Genomic DNA, 22,244 nt, shown 5'->3' with positions numbered 1-22,244 from the left:
TCTACTCATTTTCTTGATAAGAAAAAAAAAATTCCTCTCTTTTTCTTCTTTAGCTTGAAAAGCCAATGGAGTCACATCGGAGTATGAGCTACTAAACCTTCAGAGTAGATTTGGATAGTTGTAAATGTACTTTTGTCAGCCAGCCAAAAGGATTATTCTAAATTTTACTTCTGTACTAGGAAAGAGGAGGAAAACCCCACAGGCTGACTCTAGCAAATTTTAGGTGTGAAATTAACTGTAAAAAAAGGGAAGTGAAGCAGAGAAAGAGATCTTTAAGATTGTATGTTTTGGCATCAGAACTCAAAAAGATTCATTGTTGGTCTTTAGTTTCTGTAGCTCTGCCAGGACAATGATTGGTTATGGAAAGAGTACAGTAAGTGCTGGCAGCTTAAGTGGCTTGTCAAGTAACTCTTGTTGAGTTTTTGTGGCTTGATTGGGTCTAAAGGAAAGTGGAGCCTCAAACATCACAAAAAATATTTTTGTAATTCTTTTTATGCAAGAAACAATAGAAATTGTTACCACCTACAAACCAGAGGAAATGAACATGAGGTCGGTGCTACCAGTTGTGTGCGCTGTTGTGTGCAGAGCTGTGCTGCTCAGCATTTTTCCTCTCCCTCTGTCTACTCCACCACCAACCTAGGGAACTTTCATATTTTTGTTTTCCTAGTGTATAAACCCCTGCGTTACTCGAGTAATGTATGGCTATCAGAAATATTTGTGCATTTTCCCACGTAGTTGAAGCAAGTAGAGAACCTTAGAAGCGAATACGACATTGCCCGGTACGAACGATCACACGGAGGGAGGGAGCTGCAGGAGCACTGCCACACACTGGGGGTCTACACCTAATCCTGCCGTGCCTTGCTCGTCCTGGAGGGGCTGCTGCAGGCACTCGGTGCCACTCCCGGAGCAGGGATGTTCCCTCGTGTTCCTCAGTGAGTGCTCAGTTCAGCCTGCTTGGAAGTGCACAGTAGATGTCCTTGAATTGCTTGGATAAATGTGCTGGAGGCATCACCTTTCCCAATGGTGCCAGTGGTGCAGCCTCCCTGGAAAACTCTGTTTGTTGTCTCAGCTGGAAAGGAGGTTCTTTGGGGGGAGGGGTGGGGGAAAATGATATTTTGTGCTCCTCTTCCCTCCCCCAGAACCAGGTCAGCTTATACTGCATTCATGCGGATGTCTCCAAAGGGAATTTCTGTGGCTGTTTCTGGAGTAATGCTTTTCAGAATACGCTGTTGGAAAGAAATCAGAAATTGATTGATTTTAGAGGTAATACAAATCATGTCAGCCATTTAGAAAGAGATTAATAATAAAGTATGACTTTGACTTTCACCTCTTGAGCTGCTTAAGAGTGTTACAGGCCTCTGTTAGCACTATGAAGATGGAAAGTGCTATAGAAGTACACAGCAGGATTCTTAAAATTATTTGTAACATAATTGGAATCAAAGCTTGGCACATGTCATATTAATGCTTTAGGACTTTGCAGTTTACTGGGATACCCTGAGCCAACTAAATATATTCTTTATGAACTGGTATTTATTTAAACTTAGAAGAAATCTCAGTATTGTCAGTACAGATTTATGGCAGAGAAATTTTACTAAATGTGTGAAGGAAAAACAAGCTTTTCTTACAGATACACACCAGGAAACCAGCCTTTCACTGCCTCATTTGCTTGGCTGAGGGATATTGAGTGTCTGGGGTGAATTTTAGGAAGACTCTCCAGTTCATCAGAGCTTAAAAAACTACTTGATGCAACATTTTATAAGAAATTGTCAGCAGCCTCAGTAAGAACTGGGGAGATTTGTGAGAATTCACAAACAGAACAGCCAGCCATGATATTTTTAGGAATCACCTCCTTCCTAACAGTCAAACAGAAGCAAGAGAGCATCAGGGATACCTCCTTGAGTGTCCCTGGGGTGATGACCAAGCGATAGATCATGTAGATGGGAATGAAGATGATGGAGGAGGTTCCTATGCAGTACCCCACAACTGTGGTCCAGTAGGGATAATCATAATCAAAAAGCCTCAGCTCAGGAGGGCTGGACAGAAAGCTGCAAGTGACGAACTGAAAGAGAAAGAGGGGAAAGTGTGAATATGTGGATTTTCATGGCGCACACTTTGGGGAATTCTGTGTTCCAGTGCAGCACTGAAATAAAGAGAAAATGAGTAGGACTCAAGATTAAAAATATGTTGACACAGAAAAAGAATCCTAAATTACATGAGTGTATATTTAAAACAAATCAACAACAAATCATGACACAAACACCAGATCCTTCCCAAAGCAGATGCTCTCCACTCTACACTGCTCTCTGTCAGAACAGGAAAAGGAAAAAAGTCAGCTCAGTTACTGCTGTTGGATCATCTTCCTGAGCATATCATTCATGACTGAAAAATTCCTTAGGAAACAACAAATACTTTTAGTTGAATATTACAGGAATAATATTTGGGACTGACCCATGAAGGATCTCTGACTGTTTTTTTTTCCAGAGTATCATCAGAAGCTCAGGATTTACCAACAAAACTTCCATACAGAAATGACACCCTACATCCTGAGCTTTCTTTATTTTAGGTGGGTTTCCACGGGGAATACAAATAGCTCTGCCTGGTAACCACATCCCCAGAGCTCTGTGCCTCTCTATTTTGCTGGTTTAGGATTACAAAGAGGACAGAAATATAAAAATTACTGTGGTGTGACATTTTAATTTGTAGATTTCTCTTTCTAGGGGTAATAAAATCAGGGTCTGTTAATTATGCTTTGATCATTACAAGTGTGTTGAATTCACTCTGTAGGCCTTAAATCTACATTCTGTGCTTCATAAGCTCCATCTTGACCTGCTCTGCTCCCACTAGGCCAGTCAGAATAAAAGATAGCATGGACTAATTTTGAATCAGGAAATGAACACTTTATGTTCAAATGTTATTAATAACACTGCCAAGCCAAACACTGGGACAGTATTTCCAATTCTGAATTATAGATTTATAATGGTTGCAATTAACTGCTGGAAATTTTAAGTGGAATATTCTAAAGTTGTCCATCAGCAGTTGCTGAGACAGTGTATTTACTTATCTTGGTTTTCCTCCTCTGACAGTATGTTTCATCAGCTTTTATTGCTACATTTTGCTGAGGTAAACATAAGGCAGCAAAACAAAGTAAATTTGTTTAGCAGAGGGCAGGGGGGGAGTTATTCAGAATCCAGATTTATTCAGCTAATTCAACTACAAAAATCCTTAAAACTGTGATTTGGTAACAAGACCTTGCAGCATTGTATTGGGTTTTTTACTAATTGAGCCTTTTTTGTTTAACAAAAATTGTTACTAAAGAACTTCATGAGAGAATTCTGGAATTAAGCTTTTAGAATGAGCTGCATTGTTCAGTGGTGATTTTCTTGGTGCTGGAAAGAAAAAGCTCTAAAGAAAACTCACCAGAAGGAAAAGTGGACTAATTGCAACCCAGCAAACTCGCCAATACCAGCCTGGGGCAGAGCCCAGCATTTCTTTCACATCGTTGCAAAACTGGGTGATGCCTGTGGACACAAGTGAGAGAAGAGGGATGACAGCAGATCTAAGATTTTCTTAAGTAGATTCTCAACACTTTTTTATGCCCAGCAAGTAAATTCAGAATCTATCCCAGAAGACCATTTTGTTCCTATAACTCTTAATTTTACTAAATCCTTAATTATTCTGAATTATACCTCCTGTTACTTTTAGCTGTCAGAGAGCAATTAACACTAATTCTCACTGCTTTAGTTATCAGCGAGTCTGTAAAAAGCTTCTGTAAACTTTTTTCTGGGGAATGGGTGATGTTGTCTGCAGAAACTGAGGCAATGCTGAGCTGCAGGAGCTCAGGAGTTGGGGTTGGGGTGTTTGGAGGTACCATAGAACCAGGACACAGCCACTGCCTCCAGGAACACGACGGTCAGGACAGCTGGACCCGTGGCATATTCCTCAAACAGCTTCACCACATATGCTCCTCCCTGGAAAAGAGATCAAGCTGTCAGTGTGCCCAGGATGCTGCCCTGCTGCTGCTGGAGCAGAACGTTCACAAGTGGGGAATTCACCCAGTTCTGTCACTTTGTGGCCGTTCCTGCCAGGGAAACCCTGGTGAGCTGCTCACCCTCTGTGGCCACCCCTCACCTGGGGGCTGCCATGAAGGGAAGCTAAAATCTGCTGGCACTTCTGGCTGGATTTTAGTGAACAAAGGGGATTTTACAGCTTGACTTTTTGCATGCCCTCTTCTTTCTCCCCCAGGGATCATAGCTACTGAACAGCAAATAAATAAAGTGTTGCTTTGCTTTCTTTCCATTTGGGATCTAGAACCACGAAGGAGGAGACCTCTTGCAGAGGAACTCGGCATCCTTGTACAGCAAACACTTCACATGAGAAGGAAGTTACACATAAATGAACAAGTAGAGTGAAACATGACAGGAAAGCCAAGTATTTCTTTCTATTTCCCTTGTGGTCATTACACTCATTATTCAAAAATTGCTTGTTGTGGGAATGAAATCCACAAGCCCCATGGGAACAATTTGATGTGACTAATGGTGATTTCTGCCTTGAAACAGTGAGGAAGATCCAGGAAATCCATTACTAGATTTTTTTTTTTAATTCAAAATACATTTTACACATTGTGAAGATTATAATAACTATTCATGTTATTTTTAAACACAGAGCTTTTGGGAATGAGAAATAAACCACATAAAAATGTGGCTGGTTGTCTGCTGACTGATGAGCAGCACCATTTATGATGTGTAGCGCATGATGAGTTGCAGGAGGATCATTTTGCAACATATTTCCTAGTGAAATATAATTCACATTTATTCCAAGTAATAGATTTCTAATGCACAGAGAAAACAGCCTGGAGGTTCAATCTGTTTTCTTGAAACTCTCTTCAAAAAATGACTGCCCTCTCCAAGGTGTCATTGGCAGGAAGCTGCAAGTGAGGGAGGCTGAGGGTGGGTGAAATACTCACAAATGTCAGGGTTGCCAGTGACCCCAAAAAGCAAAGGATGGTCAGACCAAGGACAAACAATTCCCTGCGTTTGCCCCAGACATGTGGGAATTCATCCAGGACTCCAGTAATCACTCCCTCTAGTCCTGCAAACTGAAAAGCATGGAAAAGTCACTGGGAAATAGAGGGCAGTGTTACCTCTCAAAAGTATGTTTGAGTGCTTAAAGGAGCACTGAAACATTGGTGCTTTGTTCTGCTCTGGAGTTGGTGTGGGGTTTTAGACAAGTGTTTCCTCCTGACTTTTTAAAACTCTTCAGGGTGGGGATTTATTGTTCAGGTGTCCGTGGGGATGCCCTGTCATCCAAAGGCAGCAGGATGTGGAGAAATGAGAGGCGGTTCAGTAGGACCACGACTGTGAAATCAGCTGAGTTCAGCTCTGCTGGAAGGAGCTGATTCTCCACCTGTAAAACCAGACTCACATGACAATTTTTTAGTGTATCTCCAGTTCCCACCTTTTAAATCCAAATTGTGTGGAAAAAAAAATCCAGATTTTCATAATTGCTTTGTAAGTTTACAAGCAAGAAAGGAGCCTGGAAGGCTGCATTCAACCAGGAGTGTATAAATCAAAGTGCTTTGCTTGTATTTCAGGGTCTTGTTAATTGTCACAGCATGACAGCGACAAATAATTGATTACATTCAAACCTATTCAGGTAAAAATTGGAGTAACAGATGCTGTCTTACAGAAGGCAGCTGGCACTGCCAGTCCTGCTGCAAACCCCTCAGTGCCAGTGCAGTGTTGGTAATTCTGTTTCTGTGGTGCCTGAGGGGGGCCAAGGCTGTGTCCCCTGCTGGCTACTCACCGTGCTGTCCAAGCCCAGCGTGAGCAGCATGAGGAAGAAGATGATGGCAAAGAAGGTGGAAGCTGGCATGTTTGCAATGGCCTCTGCGTAGGTGATGAAGAGCAGGCTGGGTCCTGGAGCACAGAGATGGGATCACTGTTAGCACATGGTGTCTCCCAGGGGAAAACTTCTCCCCCCAGGCTGCTTTGCCATGGCTGTGAAACTGCAGATCTGAAATCTGGCTTTTATATGTGGTATTTATAGGTTAATTTTGTTGGCTGGACTGTGTAACAGTGCCCAGTGAAGTCAGCATCCTGAATAATACATTAAATATTTCTCATCACTTGGGCTGCTCTCGATCTAGAAGTACATATACAAATCTGTTCTATCTTAGAAGCAGTTTGAGATGTGTATGAAACATTAACCTACCAGTGTCTTTGGCAACCTCTGAGACATCTTCATTCCTCATCTCAGCCATGTACCCCAGCACGGTGAAGATGACAAACCCAGACACGAAGCTGGTCAGGCAGTTCACGGTGCTGGTGACCAGAGCGTCTCTGCAACAGAAGACCTAACTCTCATCAGGGACCTAACTCATCTGTGTCTGCTAGAAAGGGTTTACAACCTCTTGGTTTACAATCTAGACACACTCCTAGAAAAGCTAGGGGAATACAAGGAAAAAATGAGCAGCAGATTTGAAAGAAAGAGGGAAAAAACCCAACAACCCATGACTGCTTTTTCTTCTCAAATCCATACAGGTGCTGTAACATCAGTCTGCCACTGGATTGAATGTTGGCTGTATCCTGCTGTTTTAAAAGAATAGGAATTACTACGTGAATATTAAAGAATTGAGAATTTTATTTTAGAAGTTAGAAATAGATTTTTTTTCAGGTAACAAGGAAAAAACATAAATTGCCTTTCTGCTCGAGACTATGAATTTATTTTTTAACTGACTACTGGAATTAAATAACTACAATGTGACGGTTTGACATGGGTTTAGTCCATTTTGTTGTGGCAGGTTTCTACATTTTAGACCTCTTGCTGTAAAATTAGTAAAAATTATCTTACTTTAAGGTAGGCAACAGAGGAGAAATGCTTGAGATTGCAGGTTCTCTGTTACACTTGCTTCTGATTTCTATGTACACAGGTCTGACAATTTAGTGCCTTTCAACAACACCCTGTTTCTTTTTCATAAATACCCACACTTAGATTTTTTAACTCGATTTTACTTATAGAATAAGGTAGAACTCACTGGTAGCAGTTGTTGTGGAATTTGTTGTAGCTGGAATAAGCTAGCAGGACTCCAAAGCCTGGTCCCAGGGAGAAAAAAATCTGAGCTGCTGCATCCACCCAAACCTGTAAAATATTGAAGGCCAAGAAAAAAATGCCGTGGAACAGATTGAATGAGTTTAGCATATTCAGAATATCACTTAGGTCTACAAAAGGGTGTTTCACTGGTCTGCCTGTGTCCTAGTCCTGATCTAACAGACGCTCTGTTGAGAGAGATGTTGAAATATGAATGTTTGTTGTGGAGCTGTTGTAGCTGTTGCACTTCTGACAGCATCTTAGATTAATTCAGTCAATTGCCTGTAATCAATTTAACACAAGTTTTGCCGTGTATGGAGAACTTTATAACCATGATTTTGAAGTCTTCCAAATCTTCCACCAAACTCTGTGTGCTGTGGAATAGCCCTGTGCTTGGCAATGTCTCCTCCAGGCTATGTAGACTTTTCCTGGATTTATGGAAATCCATTTGACTGTGTGGATGCAGTTCTGGTTCTTGGGGCTCAATTCAGCTTTGTTGTAGCTGTGACAGATGCAAGTGTGATGATCTTGTTATGAAAAGCTTGTTGTACTTGAAAAGTGGCCACAGCCCTAATGAGTAATGTTCTAAAGTACAATATCAGCTCTCTTTCTGAAGGTGAAAGTCCTCATTCATTTATTCTCTTTTGATTGAAACATGGAGTTCATTACAACTCATTTCTAATATTCTCTCCCATCGTGTGAGGCCATCCTGTATCACCCAGACAGAGCTCTGTCATCACCCACACACAGATTGCAATCTGCTGTCCTCACTCCAGATACATCCAATACAATATCAATGCCCTTTATTGCTTTTTCAGAAGATGTGGTTCCTTATTGGAGATGCTGCTTTATCAGAGACTGGTGTCTTTTCATTTCCTCTTCATTCAAAACTCTCCATATCAGCTGGGCAGCAGCAGACTTGCAAACATTGGAAATTTTTAATCTTTGTGTTTGTAGTATTTATTGCGTTGGGGTTTTTCCATCACCCTCCTCACCAGACACTTTCAGAGGCAGTGGAGTGAGCACAGCCTTGAGCCTGATGGATTGCTTGTCATCCACAGAGTTCAAGGCTGGATCAGACACTGGAGGGCCTGGGGTTTGTTGGTTAGCTCAGTTTGTCCTGATTCCTGCTTTCCTGTCAAATTTTGGTGGTGTATGCAGGCCTGACTGATTTATTCCTCCTCCACAGGCACTTACATGAGTTACTGGGCCAGGGTTTAGTTGGTGTCCATGGGCTCATCTGCCAAAGCTTGTTACAGGATGGAGACACAAGTTTCTGCCCCAGTAACCTGAACTATTTAAATAGGGGCAGCTGTGGACATTGTGGGGCTGTACTCATCCCCTTAAGCCAAAAATCTGCAGCTCCACCTCTTGTTAGGATTTAATAAATTCAATTTGCTCAGTGTGACTCTCACAGGGGAAGGATTTTGTTGCAGTGTAGGAACACTCACAGCTTCTCACTCAGTGTCAGCCTGGTCACCATTTTCCTGGTGAAAAAGTGTTTGGCCACCTGTTTTCTACTAATCAGATCTAAACTCATTCTGTTCAACCACTGTGTGGGAGCTCTGCCTGTAGTTCAAACTAAACTGAGGGTAGACTCTAGTCTTTAAAATTCTTTATAATTATGGAAAGAGCATGGGCTCAGGCTTTTGGGTCCATGCTACTCATGCTCTGTGCATCTATGGTGATACACACACAGATAGGCTGAAAGCAAGTCTCCCTTTTATAAAGTTCTTTACCTCAGTGGCCAGGAGTTTCTGCCAGTCAGGTTTCAGGTAGTAGAGGACACCTCTCCAAGCCCCAGGCAGAGTTGCACCTCTCACGAGCAGGATGAAGAGGATGATGTAAGGGAACGTGGCAGTCACCCAAACCACCTGTGGGGAAACATGGTGAGAGTGTTTGCCATGGGGAGAAAGTCAGCAGGGATAATGAAAATTAGTTAATCATATTAGATGTCTTAGCATTTATAGCATCTTCATGTGAGCTTCTCTGCAGGTCTGTAAAGAGGCAGTTTGCACATCTGAACCCTTTCCCTGGCAGGGTTGGTCCTGCCCAGAGAACAGTGGTGTCACTTATTTTTGTTCTTTATTGCTTAGAGTAGCAGTCACTGTACAGCGAGTGCTCCCCAAATACATCAGCCCATAATCCTGTCATGAAAACAACCTGAGCTGATCCCCTGACAGTTAATTGGCTCAGGTAGAGCTGCCTCTAGACAAGCTGTTGTGTCTTGCTTTTGCATTCACCTTGCCAGATGTTTTGACCCCTTTCCAGATGCTGAAGTACACAATGGTGAAGATGAGCAGCAAGCAGAGGGTCAGCTGCCAGCTAATGCCCCCCAGGTCATCCAGCCCATTGGACCTGTGCACCTGCAGAACCTGGCGGCTGCAAGAGGAAAGAAAAACACAGCAGAGATACTTTTTAAACAAATGCTTACATTAAATGTGCATTTCACAGTCCCATACTGTGGTCTGAGCATTACGAGGAACCTTGGGATCTTGATAAGCAGCCTTCAAAGTCATGACATTTTGGATTCATTTTATTTTACTTGAAAGTTTGATATTAGCAGCACACCAGTGATGATAAGTGACAGCAGACAGCAATTGGGGAGCCCCTAAAACACAGAGCACACCCCATGCACCCTAAGCTTACACCCCCTACAAAAATCCAGTGATTTGAAGAGAGTGCATCAACAATCAGCCCTGCTGGCCTCTGAGGAAAACCTTGCTGATGTCCCAGCAGTCTGGCTACCACCACCATCCTCACTTACATGCACTTACGTATAAAATTCTTCTGCAGGAGAGATGGAGTGCAGGGACCAGCTGACATTGTCCTTGCTGAAGTAGTTGGTGCAGTTTCCTGTGTTCCAGGGGTTTGTGCAGCTGGTCCAGGGCAGCTCCGCCGTGAAGGAGGAGATGAGGTAGTAAAAAGCCCAAGCCATGATGGTGTTGTAGTAGGAGGCTACGTAAAGATCTATGATACAGATGGCAAAGCCAATTCCTGGAGAGGCAGGAAAGAATTGCATTCAGTCAGTCTAAGTTTTAGGCAAAAAAAAAAAAAAAAAAGAGAAAATAATTGGTTATCACATCAACAACTGTTTGTCTAAGGCAGCTGTGCAGCTGTAAACCCTCCCAAGGGTTTACAACACTGGCATTTCTTGTGACTTTAGAAATAGTCTGGTTCCAGCAAAGCATCCTTAATCAAGACAGAACATTCTTATAAAGAGATACTTTCTATGTGTTCCTAAATTTCTGCAATTTAGAAATAGGCATCTTGCAGTCTCAGCAAATATAAAGACAGGATCAGAGCTTCAGCACTGGGAACCAGAGTAAGTGAGGATATAGAGCAGTTCTTTTTATTGTTTATCATTTTAGGCTTGGTCAGCCTCTCTCTAATCAATTTGAGTTGCATACTGTACGTGTATACAAGAGTAACACACGTGTTCAGATGTACCTGGAGTTTTGGGAAAGCTTTCTTTATAAAGCCAAAATCTTGTGCAGAACAAGTCTTACTTGGCTTTGTGAGATTTTCTTTTTTCGCCCCCGAAATGCCACCTTTATAGGAAAATTTTCCAGTTATTCAGAAAGTTCAATTTCCCTTTGTTACCTTTGAATATAGGACATATTTTTCTCCAGATGGAAATACAGCCATTCCTGTGGTACTGTCCTAGTGCTAATTCCATGTAGAAGAGAGGAATCCCTCCAAAGAGGGCCATGATTGTGTAAGGAATGAGGAATGCTCCTGCAAGAGAGAAAGCAGATGATTTTAACTCTTCACAGACTTCACCTCCAACATTACCAGCACTCCATAAACAGGAGTTCCTTTTATCTCACAGGGAAAATGCATATCCCCCCCTAGCCAGCACACCTCTGAATTACTGTGGGATTTCTCATAAGAATAACTACTCAACAGTGTGAACAAGAAGCAACACCCAGCCCAAACTTCTCACATTTCTGCAACACAGGATTCACCAAGACTCCACTGACTCTCACAGCAGTGAGATGGGCTACAGATAAAATCATTAATTTCTCCAATAAAATGCCTTCGTTACATCAGAGAGATGAAAGTCCTTTCTAAGATGTCCTTGATTAGATTTTAGATTTGTATTTTGTCTCTTATGTCAGTGAGTCAAAGACCTAGCCTTCCTCATGAGTTGGTTTAGACATGTTGGTTTATCAGATTTTAAAATGCTCCTTGGGAAAGGGATTGAGGTGTTGGAGTGTGGCTCTGCACCTACCTGATTCTCAGCTTCTAGTTGTGCTGTGCTAAACAGCTTTTCTGTGGCTATCCTATCCCAATATTTAGGCTTTTCAGTGGATAATTTCTCCTTGATCATTTGTTACACACAGTGTTTTAAAAGCCACTAAATCATCCATTTATAAACCAAGAAATTCAGCCCTGAGGAACAACGAACACAAGTGGGCACTGACCTCCTCCATTCTGATAGCAGATATAAGGAAATCTCCACACATTTCCCAGATCCACTGCATATCCAATGACAGAGAGGAGAAAGTCAATTTTTTTACTCCAGGTCTCCCTGTCCTCCAGCTCCATCAGCTGCTGCTGAGCCTCAGCCCCACAGGTGGTGGACGTGGTGGTGGTGGTGGTGGTGGTGGCTGCTGGGGCCGTGCCCTGGGCATCCTCCACCTCTCCATTGCAGGGAGCTGAGCTCTGAACCCCTGAATAACCATTGGAGATCTGAGCTGCCTCCCCTTTGTCCCCCTGGCTCGGGTGGGCTTTGTTGCCATCCTCCACCAGCCGCAGGGCAGATTTAGGGTTCCTGACCACAAGTCCGTTCTCTTTACAATCTTCTCCTTTGCTACAGTCTGAGGCGTCTTTCTTGGAAGTCAGGGGCTCTTTCTCATTGCTTGTGGTCTTTTTTTCCATTTTTGCTGAGATTTGCTCTGGTCACTTGCAGACAGGCAGCACCACAGGGTCCCTTCGGGGTTTGGCTTCCCACACCTTTACTCCCAGCACTTTTAGAATTCCTCTTCCATACTTAAATCCATCAGTTTGAAGGCACAAACACCATCTAAGAAATGAGAAAGAGTTGAAAATCCATTACAAACTTTACTGGTGCTGGTAATTTTCAAGATACAGCCAGCAGATTCTGTGATTAAAATACAGAGGTAATTAACCATCACAGCATGCAATGTGGATCATGGAGCAGATAATCTGGGATTTTGTCCAGAAAAAGGCAGGAAGAAATCATCCTCTTTGACAGCAGAACCTGGTGTACCTGGATCACACCCTCTCAGGAGGATCTGCTGGACTTTGTGCATTGCTGGGCACCTCACACCCAGGCGCAGTCCTGCTGTCTTCTGGTATCACCTCCTCCTCTGAGCACTGCTGGACTCCCAGTTTGCAAACTGAGGGCAGAGATTAGTGGGACTTTTATTTTCATTTTCCTAAGTTCATCCTGCAACTCATCCTCTCATCTTGTGGCTATTTCTAGGTTCACCCAGTATGAAGGGAAAAGAATTCGTTAAACAAATACGAGATAACTGTGGATATAAAAATTACATTTCATAACCACCTTTCTTGAGAAATCCCAGTGTCTGCTTTGTTTAGCAGCACATGTGGAGGGCTTAAATGAAACTTCAGAAAAGTATTTAAATCTCTGTGGTTTTGCATCAACTAACTTTTGAGACTCAGTCAACACCAATAACAAGAAGAGGTCATAAACTTCAATTTGATTCTTCTCATTAAGAACTAACGTGTGAGTCTAAAGGACAAAACCTGTCCCTGGTTTTATCTGACTCTCTGGGCAAATAAAGCATCAGTTTGGATCTGCTGACACTGTGGTGCCAGCCCTGGGAAGGGTGGTGGGCACTGCTCCTGTGCTCCTGCCCACTGCCAGCAAAAATCCCAGGCACTGGGAGGATCCCCGGCTTCTCTGCCCTCTTCTGGTGTGCTGGAAACAGAATCCAAGGGAAATAAACCATCCTGAAATAAACTACAACACAATCAACTCTTCCTGCAGAACAAAGAGAGCAGAGGAGTTGTGATTCTGGGAGCAGGTCATGTTTTGTTTTCTGCTGATTTGTTCAGGTAAACACCCAGCTGCCTTTACCCAAGAAAACCCTGGAACAGGAGCTGATCCCCCGTGCTGTAAATTCCCCAGGGCAGTAACCCTGCTTTATTGCTAGCAAAGAGTCACACAAGCTACACCATGCCAAGATCAAGTTATTACATCTAATTTTTCCCTTTCAAAACATTTTATCATGGTAGTAAATGTCATTGTCACATCCTAGCAGAAAAATGAGCATTATTTCACTTATAACTGCAGGAAAAAACTAAAGCAGAGAAGACATATGATTTGCTTATTTCTAGAATTTGCTGATTATCAGAGCTATTAAAACTCAAGTTTTTCCCAGCTTTCCATCTTTTGCAAAGACAGTTTATCAAACCTTTTCTAAACATTTCTCAGCGCAAGCAGAAAGAGAAGGAAAGTTATTGAGCTGCAGAGCAAACAGGAGGATGGTTTTGAGATAAAATTCACTTGAAAATAGTTCTTGTAACTTTCAGAAATATTTAGTTCTTCAGGTTTACATTCTGCCTCTACCTAAATAGTCTCTTTTTTTGTCATAGAGCAGGCAGTGCATCATTAATGTGAATTCTTACAAGAGCAGGTGCTTCACTGCTGTTAATTAATTACCCACAAAGATTGAAACATCTTCAAGTTCTAGAGAAAAACACCAGGGCAAAGAACAGGAGGTTCTCTTTTACCTGCAGGACTACAAAACCTGAATGCCTTTGGAGTCCAAAGCCTTCCAAATGTCCCAAGAGAGGTTCTGGAGATGGAAACAGCCCTGGTGGCCACAGAGGAATCCAAGGGAAGGCCACAGCCTGTCCTCCCCTTGTACAGAGCATGGTAAATACCAGGTGGGAATATGGAAAAGTAACCTGAGCCCTTCTGGACTTTACACCTCTCACCCACAAATGGGAACACTGTAAAGGATGTTGATTTAACTGCATTATCTCCTGGGACTGATTTTTCTGTACCTGAGGCTTAAACTCTCACTGTGTTTGTAAAACTCTTTATTTCTGCACATTTTTCACTGCTTTCTTTACTAAGGGGTGGTCAAGGAATGTATTGTTGATATCCAAGATTTGTGACAACCAGGATTGTTGTCCATCCAGACCTAAACTCCTTCTCCTGTTCTTCTGCACACCAGAGGAAAAAAAAATCACATTATTTGAAATACTTTGGTTGAATTTTCAGTAGTTTGAGCCTCAAATATGCGAAATTACATGTGGCTTTTCAGGGGCTCCAGGTGAAATCAGAACGATTTCTTTCTGAAAAAGGAATTCCAGCTTGTCAGCTGTCCTGGGAAATCTCTGGAGTGATGAAGTCCACGGCTACACAGTGGAATTCACAGGGGAATGGTTGGCACGTGCGAGCAGAACAGCTTCAGATTATCTCATTACACCATAGAAAAATGTGGGAGAATGTACATTTTTCTTTGCTTTGCTACAAATCAAGGAAAAAACAAATTGAAGGCACTGTGAGCACTACAAGGAGCGTAAAGAGCTGCAGAGAGAGCTCTTGGGGTGGGGAACATGCTCAGACACAGAGAAGATATCCAGGGGAAAATGACCCCAATAGTGAAGGATTTTGCCCACCTCAGCCTCCACTTTTCTGCACAGATCCCCAATTCAGGTGAATGAATGATGACAGCAGTGATCTCAGAAATAACTTTATTGCCTGTTTTCAATCCGAGCTGTCACAAAGGTTGCTGTTACATAACTGCACCTTGGCTCCTTATCAGCCCTAATTAGCAGCAGGAGAAAAAGAGATAAAAAAGGGAAGACGACAGAGCTGTGTGCTTTCGTTTCCCTTTGATCTGTGCTTGGCAGACTTTGTGACTTTGCTCCCCGGGGAGGCCCTGGTGCCCTGAGCTGGGGCTGTTCTGCAGGGCAGCTCCCTGCAGGAGCACCTGGACGGTGCCAGCCCTGGGAATGTCACCCTCCCTGAGCAAAGAGTGACTCAGGAGGAGTGACCCTGCCGTCCTGCACAGCTCTCCCGGCTTTGCTGAAAACACTCGGATGGATAACTGAGGACATGTGTTCCCACACGTGGTGCTGCAGCCACCAACGCAGTTCACATCAGACATTAATTATATTTATTTCTCTCCCACACGGAGATGAGCTTGAACACTGCAGAAGTAAAATCCCCGCATATTCCTTGATGCACAAATCCGGCTCTTTAGCCCGGCAATCCTCGAGGAGCATCCCTGGCCTGGAGCCCGGTTCAAGTTTTAAGTGTTGGAGCATCTCCTGTTTATTTCTGGAGGCTCGCAGTGACCTCTCCCGGCACTGCGGGAATCCCTCGCCTTTCATGCTCTGCCACAGAGTAAACAACTCTTCCCAGCACCACAACAACGGGATTTTCCAGCTCTCGGCACTTTTTAAAGGAGGAATTGGCTTTTAATGTGTCTGGGAGAGCGATGGGGCTGAGGAGCAGCAAAGAGCGGGATCAGCAAGGGAGGCAGATGCGGAGTCACCGGGAGCTGCTGAGTTTGAGGTGGGGCTGCAGAGCCTTCCCCAGCCCTCACCCACCCCCTGTGCCTCCCATTTTAACCCTCACAGCTGCAGAATGTGTAGGTTTGTACAAATATCGCTTCACACCAGTGATGTTCTTATTTCACGCGCCAGTTCCGTGGAAGTGGGGAAGCAGCACTCGCCGGGCTAAAGGAAAACTCAGATCCCACCTTGCCTCCCCTGCTCCTCCATCCTCCTGCCCCCAGCCCTTCACATGCAGGCACTTGCAGGGAGTTGAAGCTTTGAACCTCAGGAAGAGTGAGCCCAGGGTGTTGGCAAACAGGATCAAACCCTGGGATGATTCCTGCTAACTTGACCCGAATCTCGCATTCATCACAAAGAATTTGAGATGGTTGAAGTTACAGCCGCCTGACTCACATGACACCTTGCAGCTCACCCAGGCAGTTGTGCAGGAATGGAAAGAGTCCAAGGACATTACTTTTATCTCAAATATCAAGCAAGAAGTTTGTTTGACAAGATAGAATCGCTCACCCCAGGCAGGAGAGGGCTGTGCTGTTTGCCTGGACCTGTTCTCACCTCTGAGCCACAAATGAGCCAGGCAGGTTTCATGATTTTCCTCTGAGTTTGCAGAGGTCAGGAGCAACCCTTAAATCAAAGTATCACCGAATAGACGTTCCCATACTGTGAGGATTCGTTTAAAAAATTTAAAATTTCAGCCAATTAAATTGCATTGCTCTCAATTATGGTGAATTTTGCCTGCTGCGTGTCATACACAAGTCATATTTAGGTTCGTAATGCTAAAAAGAATTTGGTGCCTTTTGATGTTGAATGCGTTCACTTTTACTGATTTCTTTAAAAAATGAGCACCCAGAATGTCCTTTCCTGTTAGCTCATTAGCAAGTGTGACAGTCTGTATTTCAGATTTCAAAACCTGATAATCAAAACTGCTTGGGAGCCCCAGAACTGGGGCATTAGGTGTAAAGCAGATCTAAGCTGATATCTAGACCGTCCCTCCACAGCTGAAAACTGATTTATTCAGGGGATTTTTTTTTTTAGAAGTTCTTTTCTAGTTGAAGAGAATCAAAATAAAGAGTGATCAAACCCCACTGAAATTAATGGTCCAGTGAATTGTGACAGATTTGTGCCAATGATTTTAAATGTTACAAAAGCTGGGTACTGTGGCACAGCACTGTGACCTGGGAGTGTTTTAAGGGGAATCTTTGGGCGTGCAGGTGACAAAATGGACAAAATCTCCTTTGTGTGGGTATTTGCAGGGCTCCAAGGGCTCCCTCAAGTTCCTGCTAAAGCAGAGTGAGCTCAGCAAGTCCTGCTGGTGAGACAATGGCCCTGAAAGCCCTCGAAGGCTGCTTCCCAAAGAGTGGCACGAGGAGAGGTTAACTCCTGTATTCCCAGATAAGGCTGCACATGGGTGAGATGGGAAAAGAATTCCTCTGACAGCAGCACTTGGGGGAAATATAAACCTGCACTGGGAGTTTTACATCACAGCCTTGTCCCTGTCTCAGTCTGAAATTGAAAAGGCATCAGGAAAGAGAGATTTTTACCTTTACAATTGTGTAGAGAAGGCAGGCAATGTACAGTAGTGGGAATGCTGCCAAACTGGTGTCAGTCATTTAAAGAACAGGGAGGAGGGGAAATGCATTTTTTTGGCTTGAGAGTGTCTGTGTGTAGTGCAAGGAAACAGATAAGCTTGGAGGGGATGATATTGCTTTTGTATTTTTCCTCCAGTTATTTATATAAACTTGAAGGAAGGGCCACAACACAGCAAGTTAAACACTAAATAAATGGAGCACCATCCCTTGGTAACAGATGATGTTTCTCTGAAGGGGATTTGTTAATGGCTATCTCCAAATTACAGCTCTGAATTCGGGCTCCAAGTCCTACTCAAGTTCTGCATGAAACATTTACCCCACAGGCAGGGCTCCTTGTGTTCTGTCAGCTCTGTGAGATACAGAGCTGCAAACACACAGGCTGGGAAAAGAGTTCAAACATGAGCATCAGGAAGGAGATCCAGACACAGAATTAATATTTCTTTAGGCTGTTACTAATGAAAACTCAGCAATTTATATTTCCATGGAGGAAAGCAGGAAAGAACTTAAACACACTGCATGTTTCCATGTGTGGGAATAATTTTGTGTTGTGATTAAGTTCTAGTTTTGGAGTAGTTTTTTCCTAATTTAGCCATCTGAAATTCATCACACCCTGTCCAATTAGAAAATGGTCACAACAGTCACTTGCTATATGAGAAATTTGCAAAGTATTCTCCAAGAAAATTATGGTTATTTCACCATCAAAATCACCAGAAGATGCAGCCCAAGTGTTTGAGCCCTTCCCTGGTAAATGTCTGACAACCCACATTAAAAAAATGCCACAACATTTTCAAGAATCCAAATCCATTAAATGCCTGATCCCTTTTCCCCCAGGCTTTCTCGACATATCAAAGCATGTTTTCCTTGCCTATTTATATATTCAGTTGCATTGCATTCCTTAATTAAACTCCATATTTCTTACTGAACTAACCCAGCAAGGCAGTTGGTTTCAGTAAACGTGATTGACTATAAATATATGTAGGACATACCCTTGAGATTTATTACTTGCAATAAATCTGTCCCATTGAGTTCAATAATTTACTGTGCTGGAACCATTTACCTTTTAAAATATAACTTAATACAGTTAATAAAGCTCGCTTCACCCTTTCAAAATAAATAACAGCCCAAATTGCCTATTTTTTTCCTATTTTTCCTTCAGATTCTGCTGCTCTCCTTCATTTTTTCCTTAGAGTTTAATGCTTTTTTTTAAGCTTTAAATAACTTTACATCTGTAATGCAGTTGTGTGGACTGCCAAAACTCTTTAAGTTTAGATTGTCAGGACATGTTCTGCTACAGGCATTTGACTCCCAACATTCATAACTGCTGGACAAGTGCCTGAACATGACAGAGCAGAGCGTGGAACAGCAGGAAAGAAATAAAAGGCACTAAAAGTTTTGAAAACTAAAGAAAAACTCAAACCAAAATCAATGTATCTTTTCTTGCCCCCAAAGCTTTGTTAGATGAAAAAATGTTTTAGAAATTGTCAAAGACCTTAAAGCTGGTTTAAAAACAAACAAAACCCAGAGTACAGATTTTAGCCTGTCACTCGTATTTCAGATTTTATAACAGAAATGCAACGAGGAGGGAAAGTTAATGAAACTCCAGCGCCTGCTGCTGCTGCTGCAGGGGGGCAGCTCTGAGGAGCAGCTGTCTCTGAGCCTGTCTGAATTTCATAAAAGTGTAAAAGTGTGCCCAGCCATGGCTGTGCAAAGACAAAACGATCGCGTACCTGTGTGCGGGGTGGGTCCGAAGCGCTGCCCTCGCAGAGATCCAGGCTCGAGTCCCCTTCAGCCACATTGACCTCAGCCTGTGGCCACCTCAGCATCCTGGGCAGCTTTTTGTACACCAGTCCCCCTCACATGGTCTGATTGCCAGATAATCTGCTGCCAAAGAGCTCTTTAAGAATTTTTTGCGTCACTTTAGGCGAATAAACTTTATGTTTCACCAGGGCTGCAGCTCAGTTTTCCTCCTAGAGGTGGGTGGCTACATTCGCCTGCTCTGATCTGTTCTGGCGAGCAGGATCCAATGAAGGCAGAGGCAGAAGGAAGGGGAGCTTTCCTGGGAAGGGACAGCTTTGCTGGATGTTCTTACAAATATAAATAACAGGATGGGGATGAGGATGCACACAACGAAGTTTTGAGGGAGTCAGTGAATTAGAAATTTGTGTAGATTACAGGAGGATAGGAAGGACAGGGATATTATCACAATAAAAGGGCTTGAAAAGAATAATTTCAATTCTCTTAAATTCTTGAAAAGAATAATTTCAATTCTCTTAAATTCTTGAAAAGAATAATTTCAATAATCCCGAATAGCTGCATTATTTTAATGAAGAAATAAGGTTTAGTTTGGTTTTAAAGCTTGAAGCACAAATTCTTTACAAGCGTTTTGCTGCCTCAATAAGCTCAACAAGTAATTTCCTTTCTTCCTACCACCACTTCAAATACCTCGCTCCACTTATAACACATTTTTTTCTCCAGTATTTTTCATCTAGGATTTCATCATTCCTGCACTCCACGACTTGTTTATAAAAGGTCATAAATCACAGGTCAATGCCATAGGTTAGGTGGCAGATTTAGGGGGGGAAAAAAAGATGGAAAAGCAGAATAGGGGTAATAAGTAAGAGTAGCTGATTGTTGGAGCAGCAGCAGCTTTGCTGTAAGCAGTTGCCAGTTTTCAGAGACTTCTTCCAAACAATTGAAAGGAAAATAAACTGGAATCTGAAGAGCTGCAATTTGCACTTTCCTCTGCTGTCCCTGGTCCCTGCCGGAGCCGCGGCCGGGCAGGGCGAGGCTCCTGCACCATCTCAAGGAGAGCTCGGGCACTGCAGCTCCACACACGAGGGACGCACTGAAATCAGCTTTTTTTCTCATTTACTGTCCTGGGCACTCTTTTAAGGCCGTTTCATCAAATTGAGCTTTTTCCATTTCACTTGCTGTAGAAATTCATTGATCTTTTCGTGCAAACAGCAATACTCACCCTCTGTCTGCTGGGCTGGATTTCCCTCCTGCGTCCTGCTTTCCAAAATAACCAGGATTAGTGCTCACCTCCCTTGGCTGCAGGCAGGAAAACCCCCCCAGTTCGTGTCCTTGCCTGTGATATTCCTCCACGACCTTCCCTCTGCTTTGTGCTGTTCCAGACGCATCGCAAGGACAGATCCTGCCATGCCTCACCCAGCAAACCTTGTTGGAGGTCACAGCACAGTGTTCAGTGTGCAAATATCCAGCTGTGGGTCAGACCCTCTGCTCTGGGGAGCAGCATTTTTCTTTCTTGGGAGGATGGGTGGCATGAGGAATCTGCACCTTTACTTTCCAAACGGATCTCCAGCTCACCACTGCCGGGAGACTGGAGTGGGTTTTCCAAATTCACTTTTTCTGTCTGCTTACAAGAAATGAATTCTCTCTACTGAAAGCCCTTCTGCTCATTACATAATTATATCTTGGGTTTTAAAAAATTTTAGAGGGATTGTGACCTTTGTCTGAGGTTTTTCTCCATCTCAGTCTCTGCTTAGAGTAGGTTCTTTTATGCTTTACCCAGGCCTTTTTGTTCAGGTGTTTTTTTCATTATCTTCTGCAGCAGTTATTGGGTTTGGTTTTGTTGTGCTGGGTTTTTTCGTTTTGAATTTCTTGCCAAACAGTCTGGAGCCTTTGGGACATAATAGAAATAACAGACTGGACATGTCAGGCAAAACCCCTTAACCTTGTAACACCTTATTTATCTCATAAGTGAAAAACTTCCAGGGGCCGTAACTGAGCCAGCTCCAGAATCTCATGAAATCTGGGCATTGGTGGGTGAAATTCTGATGATTTAGGGAAAGTATGAAAAAAAAAAAAGAAAACAAATGGACTTTATACAAGACAGACAGATAAAGCAGCTGCAGATTCCAGCACAAGGATGGGAATCATCATTTAAATGACCTCATAAAAGCAGTACCAACTGTACTGTGAGATCAGCAATGGCTCTGCAAGTGGCTCTGATTCACTGCCAATAAAAGGGTTGGAACAATTTTCCAAATAACACAAACCAAACAAATCCTGCAATGTTTGTTGGTTCCTATCTTTCCTTAGTTAGCAATCAGACTACATTTAGAAGCTATTACAATTGGCTTTGGGATAAAAGAAATTCTGATTGCTCTTCCCTGCTATTTTCCACACTGCTGGGATGCACATCTGGCAGTTGGATGAGTTTTGGAGAGGTTTTGTTATTTCCACTACAACTGTTTTAAGAGCACATTCCAATGGGGAAATCTGATTCCTAGAACCCACAAACCACCACTACACATAACCTCTCCTCAGTTCCCTCATTAGGAATTGTTGTTATTTTCTGCCACTCAATTAAATTTGAGAGAGTTGACTTTCATTATATTAATCTGTCAATATTTACCACCTGTCAGGGGAACTGTCTTTGATTTCTCACATGAAAACTGCATGGGTTTGTTGACAAACTGGAAAAGGAAATTATTAAGTCAGCTGGTTCCTCAGCAATCTAAAGATAAAGCTTTGCAAAGGATATATATATATGTATAAACTAAGGGAGAAATCAGCATTGAATACAGTGGGCACTAATTGTTATTTTATTCTAACTGAAGTATCTTTTTAAGAGTTGTATGTTAACTTCTTCATAGTCTGGATTTACAGTTCATGGAGCTTTCTTTGCTGAGTGACAACAAAGCAGCAAGCCAGGCTTATTCCCACATTACTTCATTCCATCCCATGGAAAGTTTAATTTTTTATCAACTCTGAACCATCTCCTGTGCACTGACAGGGGTTAAGTGGCTTGTTCCTCCAGCACATCATCAGGAGAAGTGCTGGGACAATCCATGGGGAACAATCCCTGGCTATGAAGTCTCTCCCACACACCTGGGGAGAGCCTGAGGCTCTCCTTGGATCCAGCTGTGCCTTGTGCTGTGCAGGACCCCGACAATTCCTCATGGCAGCTCCATCATCACTCAGCTGCCTCCAGCCTTGTCTCAGGGCTGCTGGTCTCATCAGTGAGCTCTCCCTCAGGACAGAAGGGCAGAGTGACCAGTGAAAGTCACCTCAGCAGGGAAT

General features: G+C 43.0%; 1 protein-coding gene across 1 annotated transcript; it reads right to left on the bottom strand.

Annotated features, from left to right (window-relative positions):
• Positions 1 to 6: 6 nt before the first annotated feature.
• Positions 7 to 19,203, bottom strand: SLC6A4 (solute carrier family 6 member 4). Its single transcript, XM_005424431.3, has 14 exons — positions 18,926 to 19,203; positions 11,514 to 12,115; positions 10,690 to 10,824; positions 9,864 to 10,083; positions 9,330 to 9,468; positions 8,826 to 8,960; positions 7,034 to 7,137; positions 6,211 to 6,338; positions 5,803 to 5,915; positions 4,964 to 5,095; positions 3,869 to 3,968; positions 3,418 to 3,518; positions 1,892 to 2,059; positions 7 to 1,226 (listed from the first exon to the last, which is right to left on the bottom strand). Exons 2-14 carry the CDS (start codon positions 11,968 to 11,970, stop codon positions 1,152 to 1,154), a joined length of 2,007 nt encoding a protein of 668 aa, XP_005424488.1. The 5' UTR covers positions 11,971 to 12,115; positions 18,926 to 19,203; the 3' UTR covers positions 7 to 1,151.
• Positions 19,204 to 22,244: the final 3,041 nt, after the last annotated feature.

This window comes from Geospiza fortis, unplaced genomic scaffold (assembly GCF_000277835.1).
Source record: "Geospiza fortis unplaced genomic scaffold, GeoFor_1.0 scaffold538, whole genome shotgun sequence".
NCBI lineage: Eukaryota > Metazoa > Chordata > Aves > Passeriformes > Thraupidae > Geospiza > Geospiza fortis.
The sequence above is the reverse complement of the archived record's forward strand: the minus strand, read 5'-3'. Positions and strand labels throughout refer to the sequence as shown.